Source organism: Sinocyclocheilus anshuiensis, unplaced genomic scaffold (assembly GCF_001515605.1).
Source record: "Sinocyclocheilus anshuiensis isolate Anshui unplaced genomic scaffold, SAMN03320099.WGS_v1.1 scaffold2242, whole genome shotgun sequence".
NCBI lineage: Eukaryota > Metazoa > Chordata > Actinopteri > Cypriniformes > Cyprinidae > Sinocyclocheilus > Sinocyclocheilus anshuiensis.
The window spans coordinates 51,855-74,988 of NW_015555865.1; the positions used below are offsets into that span (position 1 = coordinate 51,855).

At 36.8% G+C, this 23,134-nt stretch overlaps 1 protein-coding gene across 1 annotated transcript in view; it reads right to left on the reverse strand.

The window, feature by feature from the left end:
* The window catches only part of LOC107675651 (DNA polymerase zeta catalytic subunit-like), an 88,578-nt gene that overhangs the window by 15,520 nt on the left and 49,924 nt on the right, over nt 1-23,134 (reverse strand). The window contains exons 4-21 of the mRNA XM_016470059.1: nt 22,135-22,295; nt 19,593-19,713; nt 19,409-19,503; nt 18,062-18,166; nt 17,884-17,968; nt 16,699-16,823; nt 15,245-15,373; nt 14,494-14,740; nt 14,061-14,203; nt 10,130-13,958; nt 9,153-10,018; nt 8,322-8,410; nt 8,078-8,203; nt 7,676-7,868; nt 5,598-5,738; nt 3,625-3,743; nt 3,418-3,536; nt 2,581-2,722 (exon numbers count right to left, since the gene is read on the reverse strand). Of these exons, the coding sequence (XP_016325545.1) occupies nt 2,581-2,722; nt 3,418-3,536; nt 3,625-3,743; nt 5,598-5,738; nt 7,676-7,868; nt 8,078-8,203; nt 8,322-8,410; nt 9,153-10,018; nt 10,130-13,958; nt 14,061-14,203; nt 14,494-14,740; nt 15,245-15,373; nt 16,699-16,823; nt 17,884-17,968; nt 18,062-18,166; nt 19,409-19,503; nt 19,593-19,713; nt 22,135-22,295 (6,835 nt within the window). The remainder of the gene's footprint in view (nt 1-2,580; nt 2,723-3,417; nt 3,537-3,624; nt 3,744-5,597; nt 5,739-7,675; nt 7,869-8,077; nt 8,204-8,321; nt 8,411-9,152; nt 10,019-10,129; nt 13,959-14,060; nt 14,204-14,493; nt 14,741-15,244; nt 15,374-16,698; nt 16,824-17,883; nt 17,969-18,061; nt 18,167-19,408; nt 19,504-19,592; nt 19,714-22,134; nt 22,296-23,134) is intronic.

Sequence of the window (23,134 nt, forward strand, 5' to 3'; positions counted from 1 at the left end):
TAAATGCTGTTATTTTTTTCATTCATTGTAATTCAAGAATCCTGGAAAAAAAATACATCACGGTTTTCACAAAAAATATTACATAGCACAACTGTTTTTAACATTAATAAGTATAAAAGTATTAATATTAAAAATGGAAAAATAATTCGCATAAAATTCAAGGCATTAATGTTTGTCTACAAGACCACCACTGGCTTTGCACCCCTTTACCTAAATTCATTACTTCAGATTCTTCAATTCTATTCTATAAAAAACTGCTTGTTTTCTTAAAAAAAAAAAAACTAACACTAGTTTCTCTATTCTGTTTGAATTCTATCCGTTTTCTTTTCATTTATTATACAACTAACAAAAAAGGCCTCTAACACTAGCTTGCTCTATTCTATCCGTTTTCTTTTAATTTATTATATAATTAAAAAAAAACCTTGCTACGTGTACTGCGTTAGGCTAACTGAGACGTATTATAGCACTGACTTGCATATCATTGCTCTTTTGTTGATTTTGATTGCTTCCATTGTCCTAATTTGTAAGTCGCTTTGGATAAAAGCATCTGCTAAATGACTAAATGTAAATGTAAAAGTGACTATGATCAGCCACTGATGGTCATCACACGTGAAATCCACAGGATGCTTGCGTGTTTCATGCTGGCTGCCTTTTTTTTTTTTAACTGTCAGTAACATGCTCATCTCAGTGACAAGCAATACTAATGTTGTTCTGAGAGGATCGATCCTCGCATAAACATTTTTTTATAAAAATTGTCTTAACTGGTAGAAAATTGTGAAAATGAAAGCGCAAAATAAACTTACTAGAGAAAAAAAATAACTCAGAAACATTACTATATTAATATATACAACAAACTTGAATTAAGTTTATTTAAAATACATTTTTTAAAAGCAGTTTATGCTTATTAAATGTTAAAAATGACACTGAACAAAATTATAAACGCAACACTTTTTTTTTGCCCCCATTTTTCATGAGCTGAACTCAAAGATCTAAGACTTTTTCTATGTACACAAAAGGCCTATTTCTCTCAAATATTGTTCACATATCTTGGCAAAGGAGAAGTGCTCACTAACACAGATTTAGACAGATTTGTGAACAATATTTGAGAGAAATAGGCCTTTTGTGTACATAGAAAAAGTCTTAGATCTTTGAGTTCAGCTCATGAAAAATGGGGGCAAAAACAAAAGTGTTGCGTTTATAGTTTTGTTCAGTGTATATAACAAATTTTACTGTAATGTTGAATGGGAATATTCACTCATTTAATTCCCAGAAATTTATAAAAAAAAAAAAAATCTAACATCAGTATAAGTATTATTATTTGGTTAAAAGATGCTATTAAATAAATATATAAAATATACCATCTTTATGTTCAATGATACAAAGTGTTATGTGCAATTTATTACAGAAATGCGCAATTAGTTACATTTTTATCAATTGACAGCATTAATATTATACACTGCCAAGCTAGCCAAAATAAAAGACGCTGTCTGAATTTAAATAAGCAAATACTCTTTAGACTTAAATAAGCAAATAATTTTAGGAGTAGATTTTCATTTCTTCAACAACCATGTTGGAAGATGTACCTATGTACATATTCCAGGATAAAAATTACAAAGATTCATCAGCCTTAAATTGTGAAAGATTGGCCACCACAGACTCCTGCTCCTAAACAGCACCTAAATTGCAACATGTTGTTTGGGAGGGATTCAAGACAAAATCCTCTGCTCTCATCCAAAAACAAACTCCAGCATATGCCAGACACTACTAGAACTCCAAATGGGACAGGATTCTATGGTCAGATGAAACTCATAAAGGAGTTTTTTGGCATACATAATATGGATTTAAAACGATACACAGGGATAAAATTCTCCATGCCCATGGTTTAATATACTGCTGGACCTTCAATGCAGTGGGCCTGTTTTTCTCATGGAGGTCCTGGACATCTTGTTCAGATACATAGCATCATGGATTCTATCAAATACCAACAGATAAAAAAAAAAAATTTAAAACCTCACTGCCTCTGCTACAAATCTTATAATGAGCCATGGCTGGGTCTTCCGTCTGGACAGTGATCCAAAACACACATCAAACACAAAAATGAGTCACTGAACACAAAATGAAGGTTCTGCCATGGCCATCCCATTTCCCTGACCTGATCCTTATAGAAAATTAGTAGGGTGAACTGAAGAGCATATTGTACCATATACCACCAACATGGACTTGGGAATTGGAAGGATCTGGAAATATTCTGTATGGAACACCTTGCCAGGGGTTCTCCAACCACATCAGGCATTATAAGAGAAGATCTTGGCAAATGGAAGTCGCAAAAAGTGGCAAATAACTGTGCATTGGATAAAAACATTTCATAATGAGATTTTCCCATCATTTTCAATCGTTTTACTTCAATGAAAAGTTAGACTTTTGTGGAATCTTTTAATGAAATATAAAAAGGACACACAATGCAGATTTATTTATTTAAGACTTCTTTACTCATATTTACCAATTTTGATCTCAATTGTATATTGTGATCGGACAGAGAGCTAAAGGCATCTGTGTGACAGGTTTCAGATGGATGTTTACCTGTGACCCCCTGGTTAGCACGTGGTAGAACTGGATTCCAAACACGCGTGCCAGCTCACTTGTCCTGCCAATAATATCCTGCTGCTGGAGCAACTGGACTGTGCCACACACACGGCTCACATAATGATCCACCACTTTCCACCTGACCCAAACAACAGAACACACACACACAAAATGTAATAAACAGTATGTTGTTTGTATGACCAGAAAATATCACGTACACAGTGACCGTACAAAAATATAAAATAAATGCAATGACCTTTAACATTTATTTTCAACATGATATTAAGTCATAAAACAACACATATTTGAGAAGAAAACTGCTTAAGATTCTAGAGTTGTTCTATTATTGAACTGAATTATTATTATTGTAGTGGGAGAGAGAGGGGGATGGGATTGGGAAAGGTCAGCGAACCAGGACTCGATCCCAGGACGCCCAAAGCTGCTATATGTAGGCGTGCTGCCCACGAGGCTATCTGCACCAACATTAATCTTTTTATATGTTGTTTTGGTTGCTGTTTTATGCATTATTCTAACAAAATTTAGTAGCGTTTATTACAGAAAATTTTTAGATAGTATTTCTGTTTTGTAGCAAAATTAAGACAAACATATGTAAGTTAATTATTTGCAGTACATTGTTAAATGCTAAACATTTTACATACTTTTAGCTGGTACCATACAGTATACAGTATATGGTACAATATGCAGTAATCAGTATGCTAGTATTCAATTCTGAATTTAACTATTTGAAAGATGAACGAAGCAATGATATTCATAGGAACAACCCTGCAACAAGACCAGTAATAGGCATCTGACAGATGTGAGAACAATTCCCACCTGTGCAGGTGTGTGTTGTGGTCAAACCAGTCAGAGAGCGTGCGATGGCTGTAGAGAGGAAAGCGCTGATGCAGGAGGTGGAAAGCCACATTCTCAAAAGTGTAGTTATTCAATGCAGCCTGAAAACATACATGAAGCACTTGATAAAACACTCTCAGACAAACAGTGTTAGCTCTGGCATTCTTGGGGTATGAATTTCAAGGGAACCTCAGTCTTCATAATCCTCCACATGTTGAGGACAACACGTCCAACAATATGGATTTCCGTCATAGTGTCTGCACCATATTCATCTTTCTCTGCCATGAACCGATTTTCTTTTGCATCTCCTGTTAAAGTAATGACATCAAATACAACATTTGAGAAATGGGATAAGAAAAAAATTACACAAATTTGGCAGAAGACCTGGCCTGCCTCAACTCCACAAAATATGTTTTTTTAAAGGTGACATATCATTAAAATCTGACTTTTCCAGGTTTTAAGTGCTATAATCAGGTCCCCAGTGCATCTACCAACCAAGGAAACGTGAAAAAGATTAACCCAGTAACTTTGTTTTGGCAAGTCTTTTTCTGCAAGCGTCTGAAAAAACGAACGCGTCTGATTTCGCTCCCTTGGTGACGTTGCAAAGGGATCTCATTATGATATTACCGCCCCTTAATCTGTGAGTTTCCACCCACCATGGCACCGTCATTTTGATTTCGCAAGCGACAACAGTGTACCAGCTCTAATGCCATGGCGAAAGTTTGAGCAAAACATGTTAACTGTTCTATCTTTGGCTGCACAGAATACTATTTAGAGTCCCAGCCTCAGAGGAGACAAGAGAGCAGATGATTTATTGATTTATTTACTGTATATTACACTACTGCCACACAGATCTAAAATAAACATGCAATTTATTTCCCAGCTGTATACCTTCACAGACATAACCGACTGTTTTTTGAACTCATGTGTGTGAATGAGAACTTAGTTTAGTACTCACATGCTGTGACAGCCGCTTTCTGTACATGTGCTTCGGATGTGTGCGCTCAGAAAACCGTATATCAGAAGTTTAAACTAATATGGTTTAAAATGCATGATTTCAGCGCGATAAACATGAAACATGAAATCAGAAACAACCCAGATGTTTTTAGCAGGTACGAGCTCTTTTCAGAAAAAGGGAGCAGGAAGCAGCAGCTCATTTACATTTCTGCTTCCACTCAAAATAGGCATTTTTAAAATGATATAATAAATGATCTGTGGGGTATTTTCAGGTGAAACTTCACAGACACATTCTGGGGACACCAGAGACTTATATTACATATTGTAAAAAGGGGCATAATATGTCTCCTTTAATGAAATTATACTGTAAATATAAAACTAAAACCTTTAGTATGTCTTAATGAGTGAGTAATTCATTCATTCAATTTATTTGAATGGTTGATGCATTCAGAAACAAACCAAGTGACTGTCTGTATGAATGGGTCACTGAATCATTGGCACACTCAATTCATTAAGAAAAAATAATAATTTAGTATTAAAAGCTGTGTGTTGCTTAGAAAGGCACAACAGGGGCCCGTTCTTCGTACGTCGCTAACTCAGTTAGCTGGATTTGATTGTTGACGATTTGGCATGATCTTGAATTGTTTGGTTCTTCGAAGCTCATCCTGGAGTTGCTGTGTGAATATAAATAATTGGGAATCATGTAAAGAATTAAAATAATATAAAAACTAAAATAAAAAAATTCAATTATCTATTATAAAATGTATGTAGTTTTGTTTGCCTATGTGTTTCCTAATAAAAGTCCAGAAATTGGTCAAGTTTTTCGTCAGCTGTCTTTTTTAATTATATGATGTCATTACATTGCTGTCTTGCCGCCAGCCAATTTCTGCATTGCTAATCGTGGTTTCGAGTATCGATACATAGCCCCTTTTAAACCAACCCATGAACGAGCAATTATCTCAGATAACTCAATCCAGCCATACTAATCATCAACAACAGGTGCATTCGAAGAACCGAATTAGCCAGATCCTGATTAGCGCGATGATATCATCTTGGATGTGACATTTCATCTCGGATGTAATAAGCGACGTACGAAGAACGGGCCCCAGTTCTGCTATGGCCTTGTTTGGAACTATTTCTGATGGTGAAATTAAGCAAAAACAGGAAATAAACAGGTACACTACTGCTAAATGAGCTAACCTTACCTGGCACACGGGAGAGTTGCTGGCACAGGTCTACACCGAGCGTTGATGCACGGTGTAGTAGGTACCCCCAAGAGTGCATTTGGACCTCATATCCAACCAGAATGTCTGGGTCATACCTAATGGTGGTGGGGTTGGTGAGTTCATGAGTTTATTTGCTGTACTGGGTGTATAGCTTATCATCATCATCATCATCATCATCATGATCATCATAATTCAGTAAAAACATACTCACCCTAATATTTTTTTAAACCAGTGTGCTGTTTTTTTTTTCTGTTGAACACAAAATGAGAATACTATTTTTGGACTCTGTTGTGTGTTGTCTATAGTCTTTAAGTTTATATTTACAGATCATTATCGCCCCACCTCCCAAAGTTTAATTTGAGTGCAACTCCTGAATGGTAGTGGAAGAAAATATATTCAGTGACTTTTTGTCCTGTTTGGTGCATTATAGAATGGTCACAATGACATATTATTGTAGAGAAGAGCTACTTCAAACTTTCACTTTTGTGTTCAACAGGAAAAAAAATACCATATAAGTTCAGAACTTCAAGAATAAAAATGTATGACAATTTTCATTTTTTAACATTTAAATAAAGATTTTACCAATATCAGCATATACAAGTTAATTTTATACATAGGGATTAATGACGACAGGTTGCTGAATTATTCCGCTTATACTATGGTTACCACACCTCAAGACATTGTTCAGATGTTGTCTTTAGAATTATTCCTTGTAGAATGCTGTGCAATAAATCTAGTTATAACACTATGTGCTAACTAAGTGTTACGCCCTGTCTAGAGAAAAGGAGAAACATGAAAGGACTTTCATAGACAATGACTAGCAAAACAATAATGAAGTTGTTGTTTGTTTTTTTGGAAGTTTAGGTTTGGGAGCTGACCAGGCCAAAATAACAAACAAAACATTCCTAATTTTAATCCTCTATCTTACCGTTTAAGGATTATGTAATTTTCTTCCCCAGTGCTGGGTAGTAACTAATTACATGTAATATGGATTACGTAATCAGATTCCAAAAATTAAGGGCACATTTTAAAATACTTGCAATCAGACTAGTTACTTTTGTTGATTACATGATTGCATATTATACACACAATAGCAATAACTTATTCATAATCTATTGATTAAATTTTTCATCTTTTAAATGTACCTTTCTAAAATAGCCATAGCCTATTGCTTAAAGGTGCACTAAGCGATTTTAACACACTTGTAGCCAATCAGCAGTAAGGGGGCGTGTCTTGTAATGACAAAGAGAAGAGAGCGCTCAGTTTGAGTGCACAGGATGGATATTAGCAGATCGACTATAGATAGAGAGAAATATCAGAGAAACAAAACATTAAAAAGAAGGGTTACGATTAAGCAAGAGGTAGGACCCGCGTAAATATCGGAGCAGCTTTCCAGCAGTGGAGAGAACTCAAGGAGCGGAAGGGCTCGAATTGGACGCCGAGGTTACGTTGTTTCTTCTTGATAGGTGAGTAACATTGATTTTGCTTCATTTCACACAACTTATCCGTTTTGGCTTTTGTTTGAATATGCTTGTGTGTCATCTTCGCTTGCTTCTGCGATTGTCGTTGCCTTGGTTGTGTACGTACGTGTAGATATTTCAAAATAGGGGCGAGGTCCTGTTGGGGTATGGGCGTGTTCGTTTTGGTGCTTTCAAATATCAACATTGTTTGGCAAAAAAAAAATCGCTTAGTGCACCTTTAAATACATTCAGAAAGGCTTCCAGTTTTCTCACACACAGCATCTCGGAGATCTCAAATCAATTACTTGGCACAAGTTATTACTCTACCACATGCATGTGACGTCATTAACAATGGCCCTTGAACTAATGTGGTTCAAAAATTAGAGATGCAACAGCGTTTGGGAAACAGTCGTGACTAGCTAGTTAATTTCCACTACAATGCATCATACTAAGGTGGTTAATCAGCAAGTTATGTTGTACAGGAAACACATCCCTGATCAACATTAAGTTGATTTATAGTTAGGTGCTCCTTTTTTTTTTGTAATTTACAATTACAATTGGTACACACATCAGTAATAAACACAACACCAATCTCACCTTGAGCTGAAGAACAACAATCTTTATCAATGACAATGGCACCTGTCATCTGGGTAGTGTCAGAATTTGGGAGAGGGACATCAGAACTGAGGCAGTAGAACAAAGCACAAATTGGGTCAAATTCAGGGTCAGGCTCAAGGTCACGACGAGTCCTTGCATGAAGCTCCATGCTTATCATTGTGAGGTGCTGTACCTATAGCAGGGAGATAAAAACGTAAGATGAGATCAGTTGAAATCCCATAAAAATAAACTTGAGTTTCTAACCATGTGACATGACATGAAGACAAAGCTTTTTTTCCCCCCTTTGTTAAAACTATATTTTACGTGTTTATGTAAGTTTGATTAATCACTCAGTTTAATGAAAGCAGTTCTTACTAAAACACAGTCAAAAGAAGATCCTACCTCATGCAATGCTTTGGCCTCCTGCAAGTTCTGCATACTGACTTTAAAACCATATGAATTACAGATTGATGGTCCCTCAATCTGGGAGTTTTCTCTCTTTGGAACATTCATAGTGGTAAGCTGATTCTGTAAGGGATATAATGCATATGCTATAAAAACCCTATAAAATACTAAAGGATTATAAGATTGAAACTTCAGGAGATTCATAAATTCATTAACTTTCATCTGAATAAATTCATCTGACCTTCATTTGTGTGGTAAGCAAAACTCTCCGTAAAGCATCTTTGTTTATGTTACCCTTCTGATGTAGTCGCTGTGATCTGGGCTCTATGTCTGTACAAAAACAGATCCAAAAGCGTTTTTCAATGAGAAGATAAATGTAAAAGCTTAGTAGTCATCTTTTTTGGAAATATATAAAGTCTAGTAAGCATGACTGCATAAGACAAGTAAGCATGACTTATTCACAATTTTCCTGATCTTATCAGCAAAAGAAAATATAATTATTTTACAACTATAATTGTAATAGTAATAGTACAATAGTAATATTTATGTCATAATTTCTTCAAATTAAACCAAACTTTTATTTTGGCAGTTTGCCATGAAGATCTTTGAGTTTCACTGTGTATTTGACGGTAGCTTTTCTCAAATTAAACAGTGAAAAGTGACTGTCAGAGTAGCTATGGTAATAAAATGCATGTGTTCATGTCCTTGGTTGTGTAGCAGACAAAACTATGCCATTCATTCACAAAGAAAAATGCAGAACACGCAGCCCTATTAGCGTCATGCACTGACTGGCTGTTGTCGCATTTATTTCTGCTCTTATAGACTGATAGATTAATCCCAATTGAGTAAAATGTCCACAGCTTATCATAGTCCTTGACAAATTTTATAATGATCTTGATGTGATATTGTTTATTTCCAAGCCCTATGTCAACCCCATCGACACAAAATAATTTACCTGTCATCATTAGGTGGGTTCCAGTATGAAAATGTTTGGGAACCCATTATAGATAACAGAGCTGAACAACTTAGTTAAAACATTCAAACTTTCAAGAAAAAAAACATAAAACTATACCTTCATTTCTTATTGGACTGTAGCTAGACCCATCGTCATCAATGTAGCTTCTCTGGTGGACAGGTGTGCTATGGAGCAGGTAAGAGCATTTGACATCAGAATCTAGGTTTTTAACAGGAAAAACTGATGGACTCAAGAGGTCCTTTGGCTGTACATTTTCAAGTGATGTGTCATTGATATTTTGAGACAGGTTCAAGCTGGGGGATTGTAATACATCAGTCAAATCCTCCTTGTCCTCCTCTTGTTTACTCTCAGCAGGCCTTTGTTGCAATGTAGAAAGATCAGGAGAATTTGGAGAAGTGATCGGACAACCTTTGTTTGTCTCTATGTCCAAGATGCATTTCGTACTCTTAGGGCTACTGTTAGATGAAGCTGCATTAACTGGTGAAATATGGAGTGGTAAACTTAAGCCATTCCTACTGATACTCTGCAACTCTGAAGACTTTTCATCTTTTTTCTTCCACGTTTTATGATTCTCTGAGGAAGGTAAATTAGAGTCCTCATTTTGAGGTGAGGTCCTGTCATATGTTCCAAGTTCCACAGTTGTCTGGCCACCCATTTGTTTCCCATCACTCTGAAGGCACTCGTACTGTTTTTTGGCTTGCAGCCAGAGCTGCACCTGTTCTCGACTTGGGGCACACTTGCAGGGAAGCATAATCACTTTTTGATCACTGCCAGAAAATGGGTTTTGATCCTTGGTCAATATAGAGGATTTACACCCATTGTCTGGTGCAGAGGCTTGATTTGTCATTGCAGAAAATGCAATTTTCCAAAATTGTAAGCCGTTTTGAGATAAGTCTCCATGAAATTCAACTAGTTCATTCGCCAGTCTGGTTTCCAAAATCAACTTCCGACCACCAACCCCCCTGGAACAACAACAGTGAAAAGGTTATGGATCACTTCTTTTGATTTCATAGTCCAACTTAAAAGAATATAAAAACACAAAACCCATGCGGGGCTTCCATCATAAATGTTACCTTGGCTTCAAGGGTGCATCTGATGGGTCACTGCAGAATGGTTCCTGGTAGGTGGCTTCTGAGAGGTCCAGATCCATCAGAGTAGCTAAGATTTCTTCCCGTGTAGGTGGAGACATGAGAGGTTTGAGAATGTGAGTTCCCCCACTCTTTGAACTCTGACCTCCATTTTTCAGCTGGTACAGCGAGTTGATGGACTGTGGGGAACTGCTTGGTGTTGCTGAACTGGCATCTAGGGGATCACTATTTGGGGAAACACCATTATAAGCAAAAGAAGCAGAAGTAAGGGGGGAAAAGGGCTCTGGGTCAAGCAACACATCTTTCTTTTCACAGTGAAAGTCCTGAAAGTGGCTGAGGCCATGGATTTTACCTAAACAGCCCCCCCAATCTTTGCTAAAGATCTTTTCTGAATCAAGAGATACCTTATTGGGATAAACTTTGCCACTTTCACGAAATGACAGTTCTGGACTAAGAGCCCCAGACTTATGCAAGTCCTGTTCATGCTTGCTGCTCTCATCAACATCAAACAACTTTTGTGTCCTGTCGCCTAACCCAACAAGGGCATTGATTGCCTCCTGACTGACATCACTGAGGAACTTCTGAGGCAAGTTCCTATCAGTTAACACAAACTGGTTACCAGAATAAAGACTGGAGAACTCTGTTTGCCCAATGGCATTGATATCAAAGCTGTAATTGTCTGCGAGCTCTGGGGACAAGCTATCTTCAATAGAGCAACAGCTGTCAAAGCCAGGGTCAGAGAAAAACACAGGACTGTCATCTGATGAAAGATGGTCAATTCTCAAATCATCCGGTTTAATTTTATTACTTCTGATTTTGAACTGTAACTCTTTTGGCACTTTAGTTCTTGCATCCCTTGGTTTTCTTGATGTTGATGAATGAGCGGTTTTAGATTTGGCTGTTTTGGGAATATTTGTAGGTTGACAGGTAGAAGACATATCCTGAGTCACATGATCGCTTTCATGTGGTTCCTTTCCTGCCTTGAGTTGCCTCTTCTGGAGAAGTTCCTTCAAGACAGCGAGCCCAGAAGGCAACTCAGGAACACACATTTCGTCAATTTTAGGGTCTGAGGACAATGTAAGACCTGTGTGAAATCCAGCTTTAATTGCACTCTTAGCAGAGGGCATAAGGGAGGATCTACAATCGACAGACTCCAATAAAGTTATGGTATCTTTCTTTTTTGTTTGCGGTTTTCTTGATTTTTTGGTCGTTTTTCTGGTTGACTGCAAATGCTGTACAGTTCTGGGGTTTTCCTCATGGCCAGAGACCTCTGATTTGAATTTATATAGATTTTTTGTGATAGTCCCATCTTGACTCATATTTTGTGATTTTGAATTGGAACTGCTGTATGTGATGACGGAACATGGATGTCCAACCATCTTGGTGGATGGGGAAAGAATATGATTTAGAGATTTTTCAATACAGGGATTGAAGACAATCTGTGAGTCATTTGAGGCAATAGTATTGAAGACAAAAAAATCTTGATTTGATTTTTTTCCAGTGCTGGTGACCTCTGTTTGAGAGCCTGAACAACTGATAGTAACGTCCTCTTGACTGCTTTTTAGAGAACTGGGATGTTGATAAGGAGTTAAGTCATCAGATGAGGAAGTAATAGGTGCATTGTTAACTGAATGTGGAGCCTGTGAATGATCACTCTTCTCACGTTGGACCTGTTTTTTTCTTGGGACTTGCTTTTCATTCAGCATCCTGTCTTTCTGAGAGGTAGATGTGTCATCTTCCAGAACAATTCCTTCAATACTTTTACAACGTTTCTTATGTCTCCTTGAAGCCGCTCGAATACCTTTCCTCTGTGAATCCACAGTTGTCACTGAATCTTTGTTCACTGACTTTGTTGTAGTATTCGTTTGTCTTTTTGGGCTGGTAGCAGAAGTCTTTTTAGACCTGGGTGTTCTGCTTCTATCCCAAAGACCTCTGTGGTATGGTTTTGGAGCTAGTACTTGAGAGGATGAACCTAGACATGGATCATTATGTGGGTTTATTAGATTTGAATTTGATCCCAGTAAGGGCTCAGTAGGAGACCAACATCTAGGTGGGGTTGAATCAGTAGGACTGGAGGCTCTTTCTGACAAATAACCCAACTCCACCATCACATCAGAATACTCTGTACAGCAGTCATCAGTGAACTCATTATAACAAGGCCATGGAGGGGGTAATTTCGGTAAAGTTATCAGTGCTTTTGCATGCTTCACCCTCCTAGTCTGACCAGCTCGTGGACACCTAGATTTTGGAGAGGTGCCGGCCCTCTTTGACACTGGGTTCACCTTAGCCTTTCGTTTGGGACACTTCTTTACTTTTGGCTCAAGTAGCGGGTACTTCACTGCTGTAGACTCTGGCACTTTGGGCCAGAATTCTTTGAGAGGAGCGAGCTTTTTGTATTCGGCAAGCTTTTCTGGTGTTAAAACGGTGCAAGTTTCATCAGCGTTAATTTTAGAAATCTTCACTAACATGTTTTTCTGACCTTTGAATCTGTTAATGATTATATATTTAATGATGATTGGTGGCTCTTTTTTAGTCAGTTTCCTCTTTTTTTGGCTAAAGACATGATCTTTGCCCTTAAGGCCTTCATGTTGCACCAAAGCTTGTTTGAAAGAACCAGAACTTGCCTGATCTCCATTTTCACTGTTGTAACTCATTTTCCTTTTTGCCCGCAAGGTATATTTGCTACCTGGTAAACTGGACACCTTGGTGCAAGAGATTTTGGAAGGAATATCTGCAAGTTTATCCTCTACTGAGTTCTTAATCAAACCTTCAATGGTTGGTGGATCTGACGTTTCCATGTCAACCTCCTTATACGTTTCTTTCTGGTTAATAGAGCCTAGAGCGTTGGAAAGAAGTGCTGTGGCTTCCTCTTTCATAGGAGAAGGGGTCCTCACAGGACTTACCCTTTTTTGACCCAACGTTGTTTTCTTTTTGATCAACTTTAACCTTGACCTTCGCTGTTCAGGATGGTCTAAGGTAGAGCAACCATCCCCAGTCTTGCTCCCAGTCGGTTTCTTGATGGGTCTGGACAGGCAATTAGACAGAATAACGCTGGGGAAAAATTTGTAGTGTGCCTCCTGTTGTGCCACAATGGTCCTCTCAGTTTTATTCTCTTGGTAATCCTCATATCTTATTTTCAGTTTGCTGACATCTTCCTCTTTTTTATCCTGTGCTGTCTCATCTTCTTGAGGGCCCAAAGCTTGGCTCTCTTCCATAGGGCTTTGTGTCTGGTCAAAACTTATCACTGGTCTTCTGCAGTCATTTGGATTGAGTTGCATTTCAGTCTTGGTGGGACAGTTCATCAGCTCAGAGTAACATACAAAGAAGCCCTTGTGATTCTCTGGGATGGATAAATGGTTATTTTCCACATTTTTAATACCGGTAGAATTTTTTATGCTCTGGGCAAGCTTAGAGTTTCCAAAAATTGAATCATCAGGATCTGGCTGATTAAGGCCAGTGGCTTGGTTTTCATCAGTGTACAAAGAGTGCACACCTGTTTTTTCAGCACCAAGTTTAGATATATTTGCGGTTTTAAAAGGAATTGGGTGTTTAACTGGTGGAAAATATGGCACCTCTTTGTTAACTCTTAATCCAGTTGAATATTCATTTGCCTCTTCACTTTTTAAATGCTTTTCTGCTAAATCCTCTTGATTGAGTTTCTGTTCAGCACATTTGTATTCAATAACAATTTTAGCAGAAGATGGTGGCTCCATACGAACAGCTTCATTTGGAAAAACATTTCTGCTACCAAGGATCTTGTCTGTTGCTTTTAGAGATGAGCGTGTCCGGGATTCCTTGTCTGTTAGTGATGAATCTACAGGAAACATGACAACAAGTATGTATATACCACTGCACCAAAAGCAATCATACTTTTCATTGCAATTTATTAAATTAAATTAATTAAAATTCTACTTACCACTATTCTCATCTGCAGCTCCATCCAACTGTGGAATGGACAGATCAGTAAGAGCAGCACTGTTTCCCTTCCAATATATCTCTTCATCTGATGAGGCCTGCTGCTCCTCACTGGAGCTTTCGTTTGCTTCTTTCATACATAATCTGTGCAGGAAGGCAACACAGATTATGATTAAACAACATGCCATCAATTTAAATAATCGAAAAGCATAACATCACACAGGCACCATCTGCTGTGGACCAGCCAGTGTTTTCCTAAGAGGTCTATTCTGAATGCCTGTTAAGAAAGGTATAATAAGTTAAGCTTTCTGCTCAAATGAACCTGACTGACCATATAACATATAATAAGAACTGTATAATGTAGTTAAAATAACTATATAATTAATGCAAACAAGAATTAAAAGCATATAATAGACAATTCCAACAATACTAACGGGAAGTCTGGTGACCTTTGCCCAGCAGAAAGTCCTGGCATGTCACAGTCCCATCTTTGGGACATGATTCTACTGAGCTCTGACTCCTCTTTCTCCAGCTCAGGCCCAGCTTCCTCATCATCACTGTTACAGACACAGCTAGAAATCCCTGACAGCTGCTGGGACACTGCTCTGGACCTGTCGGCTCTAAATCCATCATCAGCCAATGCTTCAAACAGATCAACCATAGCCTGGTCTTGACTGCTGTCTGTTAAAACATTGTGGAAAATGTAAATGTAATCTTGAAAATATAATTAGAGCATGTACTGTAGAAGTATGTACACGCATGCAAAACAAAATTGTGAATATAAAGATATGCACACAAAGCATTTTTTTCTTCATCGGTTTTTGTGTTTTCCAGTATAAATATCCAAAACATGGGTTTACTTGAAAAGCACGTAACACATTAAAATATATTAAGACTTGTTTTAAGATAATGTATTTTGAAATTCACTTTTTCCTACTGCCATTTTTTTTTTACCATAAATCTAGTGAATGTTATATAAAATATAAAAATACTAACAAAACTGAATATAGATTAAAAATATATGTTCTAGAGTAATATATTTTACTGTATGTTTGGATCTCAGTAAAAAATAATTTTTAATATTTTTTTATTGAAGGAAAAAAATTGCAGTGTGAAAACAATCAAGGGAAAATGTAAGTTTTTGCTTGTGTAAACAGATATATTAGTTAGTGATAATCTCAGTACCAAGTATTGCTGATTGGTTGGGTCCCTGAGAATGAGGGAGGAAGGTCTGACTGTTCTCCAACAAACTCAAAATGGCCTCTTCATCAACAACTGCAACTTCAGCATCTTTCCCACAATGCCTTTTTGCATCTATATGGTGAAAAAAGGAAACATTTTTAATAATACATTCAATTTGAAAGGGGTCCTATCATGCTTTTTTTCCTTTAGTGTACAATGTTGCGGTTTGTGCATGAAAACAATCTGCAATGTTACAAAGCATAAAGTGCACTCCAAAGGTAGTTATTCTCTGTATTATTAAACACTGTTTCTGAACTCCCTCAAACACCTGAACTGCTTAGTTTTCAATGTCACGTTTTTTTTTATGTCACATGAGTGCAATAGAGATGATAATCAAAAACAAGCAGATGTTTTGTTCATTGTTGCCATAGTAACCAAGGCATGAGCTGTAAAGGCACAGCCCTTTTCTGGAAAGGGTGCACAGGGTGCAGCAGCTCACTTGCATTTAAAGATACATACGAAAAAAAATCAAAATTTTTGCTTCCAGCCAAAAATGGATATTGACATCATGGTATAATATATGATCAGTGGGGTATTTTGAGCTGAAGGACCTATTCAAGCAATTTTCTATGAGGCTAGTGTTAACATAATTCTTCATATAAACTGTGGCAATATTTCCTGCACTGCTACTGAGAACAGGACTGGCACATCACTTCTGGTGAATCTTCAGAGTTCTGTTATCTTCCAATGATGTAGTCCTCACTGACTAGGACAGGACTATCAAGAGAATATTAACAATATAACAAAACAAAACAAAACTAAAATTTATTATTTCCTTCCACTAAGAGTACCCTCCAAGGTGTACCTGTACTTAAAATAACCTGTTCAAACTGGATGAAATGTTCGGTCTTGCAACATAAAAAAGAATGTTCTCGGTTACAGCTGTTTGAGAAATAAAGGTTATATGACTTGTCTTGACATTGATTGAAATGACTATCATGTGATGTAGTAGTAGAACATCTTGCATAGAACAAAACCCATAAAAGTGCATTTCAGTGGAACTTTAACTTTAAAAATGTACAAAATTATCCAAATTAAAAGGCAAAATTTGTCCCGTATGCAAAATTTAATGACCCATAAACAAAACTGTGACAGTGACAGAGTACAGTGCTATATTTATCTTACAGTATTTTGACTGATATCTTGGTTAAAAAAAAAAGTTCAAAATAAATGTGTATTTAACATTTTTAAATGGACTACAGCAAAAGTTTGTAGCTGTAGACTAAAGCTGTCAACACTGCCTTTAATATTTCAACAGCTGGAAATCAATAATCAACCCTTTCATATATTTATAATATCGTAACTGGGCCCCTGGCGTGACTTTTAAAAATTGTACTGTTATTTTTGAGAGTAATTGTATATGTGGTCAAGGGGTTACTTGAGACTGTGCACCTCACCTTTAAATGCATATTGATGCACATTCACTTGGCTGGCAGGTATGCAAGGCAAGTCATCTGGGCTCAGCACAGTAGGATAGAGTGAGAGCTCAGGGAAAGAGTCAACTTCAGACCCAGTTTGAGTCCTACAAAACAAGATAAACATCAAGCCCTGCCTGCCCACTCTCAAGCAATTCAATGCAGCAAACATTCATTCCACCTACTTCTATTAGCATCCTTACACCTTCACCAGAGATTATGGTGTGCGTGTGTGTGGGTTTATGCATGTGTGGGTTTGGGCTGTGTTATGTCCTAAGACATATATTTTATTTTATTTGTATGTTATACATTTGATTTGTGAAGAGGTATATTTGTATTTTGCTCCTTCTTTGTATTCTCTCTTTTCTTTAGACTCTGACATCATGTTGGGTGGAGCTCAAGATTGATAATTTATTCTTGTTACCATCAACAATGACCCAAGATAAAAGCTAAGCTGATTCATTAAACTTGAGTGTGGAGGACTGAAGCGCACATACCTCTGTTGGCTGGTGCTATGTTGATGTATTTCTCTAGTAATGTTAATGTCTCACTGTTTAACTGCAGCCAATTACCCTTGCAGTTAGCTAAGCTGAATTCAACATTTGACAACATACCTAATTCCAGAGGAGACGGAAAAAGAACACCTAATTAATGCTTAATATAGCAACTGTAGAAATGGAACCTCTGTCCTTCAGTCACCTTTTTGATAGAACCACAACTTAGGAAATATACTAAATGTTGTACTATTGTTGACATTGTATTGCTTACTCAAAATATATCATTGAAACTTTTAAAACAGTTTTGGAAATCTCAATTCAGTGAACTGACTTGCCTTAAGCTTAAGCTATTTTCTGTAAATGTACAAGATTTCTGATTCATTAGTCTCTATAGGTAAATAACTAGAAGAGTAAAGCATGGTAAATGATAAAATTATTTGCACTAGTGTGTTACAAATGGTTGTACCTGCTTTTTCAATTTTTTGCATAGAGGTGGTTTCCATACAGCTGTCAGGACCGTGGGTAGTGATTATAACATTGCATTGAAACGTTTTGTCCCTCAATTTCTATTGTACACTTTGTTAGACAGAAATTCACAATTTATTTCTTTTGCTTCCAACCTGGAGATGGAAAACACATTTATTAGAAACATATGGAAAACTTCACTCACATGTCAAATTCATTTTCCTTGAGAATTTCTTTGAATCTCTTCATGAAGATTTTTTCACTCTCTGCAAACTCTACAAAGCCTCGATCTGAAACAGTAGCCATCGCGCAACATCGTAAACAATATTAATAGTGGTGCTGCAAAAAAAAAATAAAAAATTCCATACAAGATCTTTTCTCACCTTGTGATTCAGGCATGTCAATATGAGAACTTTGACATCTCTCCTGTCGTCGCTGTTTCTCATCATCCCAGATGGCCTGAAGACCAGGGTTTCTCCCAATCTGATCTGGGCACAAAATAAACAAAATTAATAAATAAAAAAAAAAGCATACTCATAAAATTTACTACACAAATAACACAACTCCAGAGAGACTTAATGTGCACAGTTGATTCCAACAAAGTTTGATTTTACCATGTTGCTTTTCTAATTTTACAACTAAATAAAACAACTAATTTTATGAACATTTAAACTAAAATTTTGTAACAGAGTAGTCAGTCAAAAAAAAAAAAAAAAATCTGTATAAGCAATCTATCTGAGCCAATATAATTATGAATCAAACAGTTAAATTTCATACTGAATATCGCTGAAAAATAGGTCATATACATGCTTGCCTTGCAGTAACCCTTTAGGGCAGCGTTTCCCAATCCCGTGAGGGGGCGTGAGGACTGGGATTGGGAACCACTGCTTTAGGGTAACAATTTATATACACTATATAAATTAAGTATGCACAACAATTATTAGTTTATAGTTTATTAGTTTATAGTTAATTCATAGTTCATAAACTGTAGTTAATACATTAATAGACTGTACAAATAGTGAGTTCTTCATTCATTGTCACTGTACTTAACACAATTATTGTTTTATTAGCTCATATGTAGAGAGGTAGATAATGCTTTGTTGACAGCTTTTAACCGTAAATAGTTTTCACTTTAGATTAGGTAACAGAAAATCCAGAAATAGCATTTCTCAAGTGTCAAGTTCTTTAAACAGACCTTTACTTTTACATTTTTACAACCTTTACATTAACTGCATTGTTATTAAGTGTTCCTTCAAATTCCACAAACTGTATATTGTGTATATATAACCAATTAACAATTCCTTTACTACGACCTAATTAAATAATAGTGTTAAAGTGTTAATTACAGTGAAAATGAAGAACTCAATATACAGTATATAAGCCTATTAATATATTAACAAATGTAGAGACTACAATACATAAACTATGAATAAACTATAAACTAATAGTTTGTTAATGATTTGAAAGTACTTTATTAGTGTATACAAGTGTCACTCACTTTAGAGAGATTCTTACTATTAACTAGTTGCTTATTAGCACACATATTACTAGCATATTGGCTGTTTATTAGTAATTATAATGTCTTATTCTGTATGGCCATATTTTAAATCCCTTGATTTATGCAATCATGGCTGTTATTACCCAGTGTAGACAGGGATTTGCGCTCTCTCTCTCTCTCACACACACACACACACACACACACACAAACAAACAAATCAACCAATCCTTACTCTCAATCTCTAGGCGGTTGAGAACATCAGCAGCCACGGCATCAACCTCCAGCTCACACACACTCATCCGTTCCACCTCCTCTAAAATCAGAGAACTGCAAAAACACATACCACACATGAAATAAAGGTCAAAATGCCATACAATGCTTGTATGTATTGATGTATAGCAAAAACACAGACACACCTTGGTATGTTGTCATCCTCCCAGCGCATTGTATCACTCAGCCCGCCATCACTGAGTTTAGACATGCAGGGATACTTATATGGGCTGGAGCTACCCCCTCTATTTGACATATGCTCTCCTACTACAGAATCAGAAACAAGTAGTATTAAAGGTGCAAGTTGTAGGCAAAGAGTCTGTATGCCACCAGAATAGAACAAAATGAACAAAAACATAACATAAAAAGCTTAGGAATTACAACCACTTTTATAAAGTCCTCCCATTTTCAGGGGCTCAAACGTAATTGGACAAATAAATATAATCTATAATAATAGATAATATAATAAATAAAATGTTAATTTTTGATATTTTGTTTAGAATCCTTTGCAGGCAATGACTGCCTTAAGTCTGGAACTCATGGACATCAGCAGAGACTGGGTTTCCTCCTTCATGATGCTTTGCCAGGTCTATACTGCAGCTGTCTTCAGTTGTTTGTTTGCAGGTCTTTCTGCCTTTAGTTTTGTCTTCAGCAAGTGAAATGCAGCTCAATCGGGTTGAGATCAGGAGATTGACTTGGCCATTGCAGAATAATCCACTTTTTTTCGTCCAAAGAATGCTTTTCCAGAAGTGGTATGGCTTTTTTAGGTGTTTTTGGCAAAGTCTAATCTGGCCTTGTTTGCACCTTGTGGTGAACACTCTGTATTTGTTCTCCTGAAGTCATCTCTTGATTGTAGACTTTGACAGTGACACGTCTACCTCCCGGAGAGTGTTCTTCACTTGACTGGATGTTTTTCTTTATCATGGAGAGGATCCTCCGATCATCCACTACTGTTGTGCTCCATGGATGCCCAGGCTTTTTTATGTTGCTGAACTCACCAGTGCGTTCTTTTTTTGTCTCAGAATGTACCAAACTGTTGATTTGGCCACTCCTAATGTTCCTGCTCTCTCTCTCTCTCTGATGGATTTGTTTTGATTTTGAAGCCTAACAATTGTCTTTTTCACCTGCATGGAGATCTCCTTTGACCACATGATGTGGGTTCACAGCAACAGCTTCCAAATGCAAATGGCACACTTAGAATCAACTCCCGACCTTTTACCTGCTTAATTGATGTTGAAATAATGAAGGAATAGCACACATATGTCCATAAAACAGCTTTTGAGTCAATTGTCCAATTATATATGATCTCTTGAAAAAGGGGAGGGGGGGAGGTACATATTAAAGAGCTGTAATTACTTACATTTTCCTCCTATTGTGATGAGAATACCCTCAAATTAAAGCTCAGAGTGTGCACTTTAAGCCCATATTCATTATATAACTAACTTAAATATGTTTTAGTCAACAGCTAAAATAATAAAAATTGTGCCTGTGTCCAAATATATATAGACCTAACTGTATAATTATTAGTATACAATGAGTGACAACTTAGTGAGGAAGTGAGTTGTCAGATCGCTGATGTCTGAGTTTGATTCAGTCTTGACTTGTGAACAGGTTTGACATGTTAAAAAAATTAAATTAAATAAATAATTGGGCACCCCTTTTCAGTGCTGCGCTTGTTGTCTTCTGTCTTCCAGTTTGTATTTCCACAGCAAGGTAGTGTGAATTTAAGAATGACCATAACATTTTTTGGGTCTACTGATATTTGTTATGCTTCAAACATTAAAATGCACATGATATCTTTCATTAACTATACAATAAGTAAATCCCTTCACCAGCTAATTACTCTTCAACAGTGATGCTATAGTGATACTGCAAAAACTGAAGTTTGAAGACAGAATTCTAAAGATGTGCACTTGTTTCTTTGGGGCATAAGGTCTATATACTGTTATATGACATAACAGGGCCTGAACGGGGTGTGAGACTGTCTTGCACACAATTTTAAACATTTACAAAAGTTCTGCAATCACAATGCAGTAATTCCCACACACCTTAACTATATCACATGAGTGAAACTACACCCCCCGATATTAAATTAAAATACATTAACTAAAGAATTACACATGCAACAATCATATTTGCAGAAAGCACACTTTGTGCTCAAAATCTCAAAAATTTAATAATTAGAGAGAGTAAAGATACATTTCCAAAAGCACAAAAATAAAAAAACATTTAAAAAAACCTCAGTTATGTTCCTGTGACTTTGTAGTCATGAGGCAAGTGAAGACTGACACCTCTAGACAGCTCTTCTGTGATTGGTCAAAGCACCCCGCACTGTGCACTGTGGTATCATGGGGGGGAGGGGGAGTTATGGGTTTTGATGTGGTGTACCGAATTTGGTGGTATTAGATTTTAAGGTATGGTTGCTAAGTGATTTCAGTTTGAACAAAATGAACAAAATTGCTGACTCTATCAATTTCAAATAAGTGTAGCTCAGTCATTTTTTTGTCCGATTCCAATAAATCATACATTTTGAAGGTTTTAACAAAACTCATTTATGAAAATTTGTTCATTGTGACTCATTTTGCCAGCATGGGTCGTTATTATGAAAAATTACTTGTATTGTGATATAAGATTTTGGTTATATCGCCCTCCCCTATTTAAGGCTAATTGTGTGCATGTGTGTGTTACCTGTTGCATGGTTTTTTCGAAACTTAACAGCAGCAAGACTGATCATGTTCATTCCGTAGAGGTTGTAATCGATAAAGAGCTGCAGCAGGAAGGGAATGTGAGCTTCATGGGGCTGAAAACTCTTATTCATTACAGCTCCACCCTGCAGGAGTTCACTCACCCTACAAAAAAGAAAACACACATACAATCAGCAACACCTATCATATCCTGATATACCACTCCTCCACCCACAGAACAATTAGCACCAAATCACCAAAGGTTAGTTTGGCTCCAAATTTTTAGTAGTCGATACCAATACAAGTGAAATATGCAATACTTATTTTAGTACATCACAAGAAAACTTCTGATATTTAAAATGTGAAATAACAGTGCCATATAACCAAGCTTTTCTCAAATAAGTGCACTGCGCTCTGTCACTAATGCCACAGAAAATGCTGATTGCTACTACAGGTGCATCTCAATAAATTAGAATGTCGTGGAAAAGTTCATTTATTTCAGTAATTCAACTCAAATTGTGAAACTCGTGTATTAAATAAATTCAATGCACACAGACTGAAGTAGTTTAAGTCTTTGGTTCTTTTAATTGTGATGATTTTGGCTCACATTTAACAAAAACCCACCAATTCACTATCTCAACAAATTAGAATACTTCATAAGACCAATAAAAAAAAACATTTTTAGTGAATTGTTGGCCTTCTGGAAAGTATGTTAATTTACTGTACATGTACTCAGTACTTGGTAGGGGCTCCTTTTGCTTTATTTACTGCCTCAATTCGGTGTGGCATGGAGGTGATCAGTTTGTGGCACTGCTGAGGTGGTATGGAAGCCCAGGTTTCTTTGACAGTGGCCTTCAGCTCATCTGCATTTTTTGGTCTCTTGTTTCTTATTTTCCTCTTGACAATAGGAAAGGTCTGGTGAGTTTGCTGGCCAGTCAAGCACACCAACACCATGGTCATTTAACCAAATTTTGGTGCTTTTGGCAGTGTGGGCAGGTGCCAAA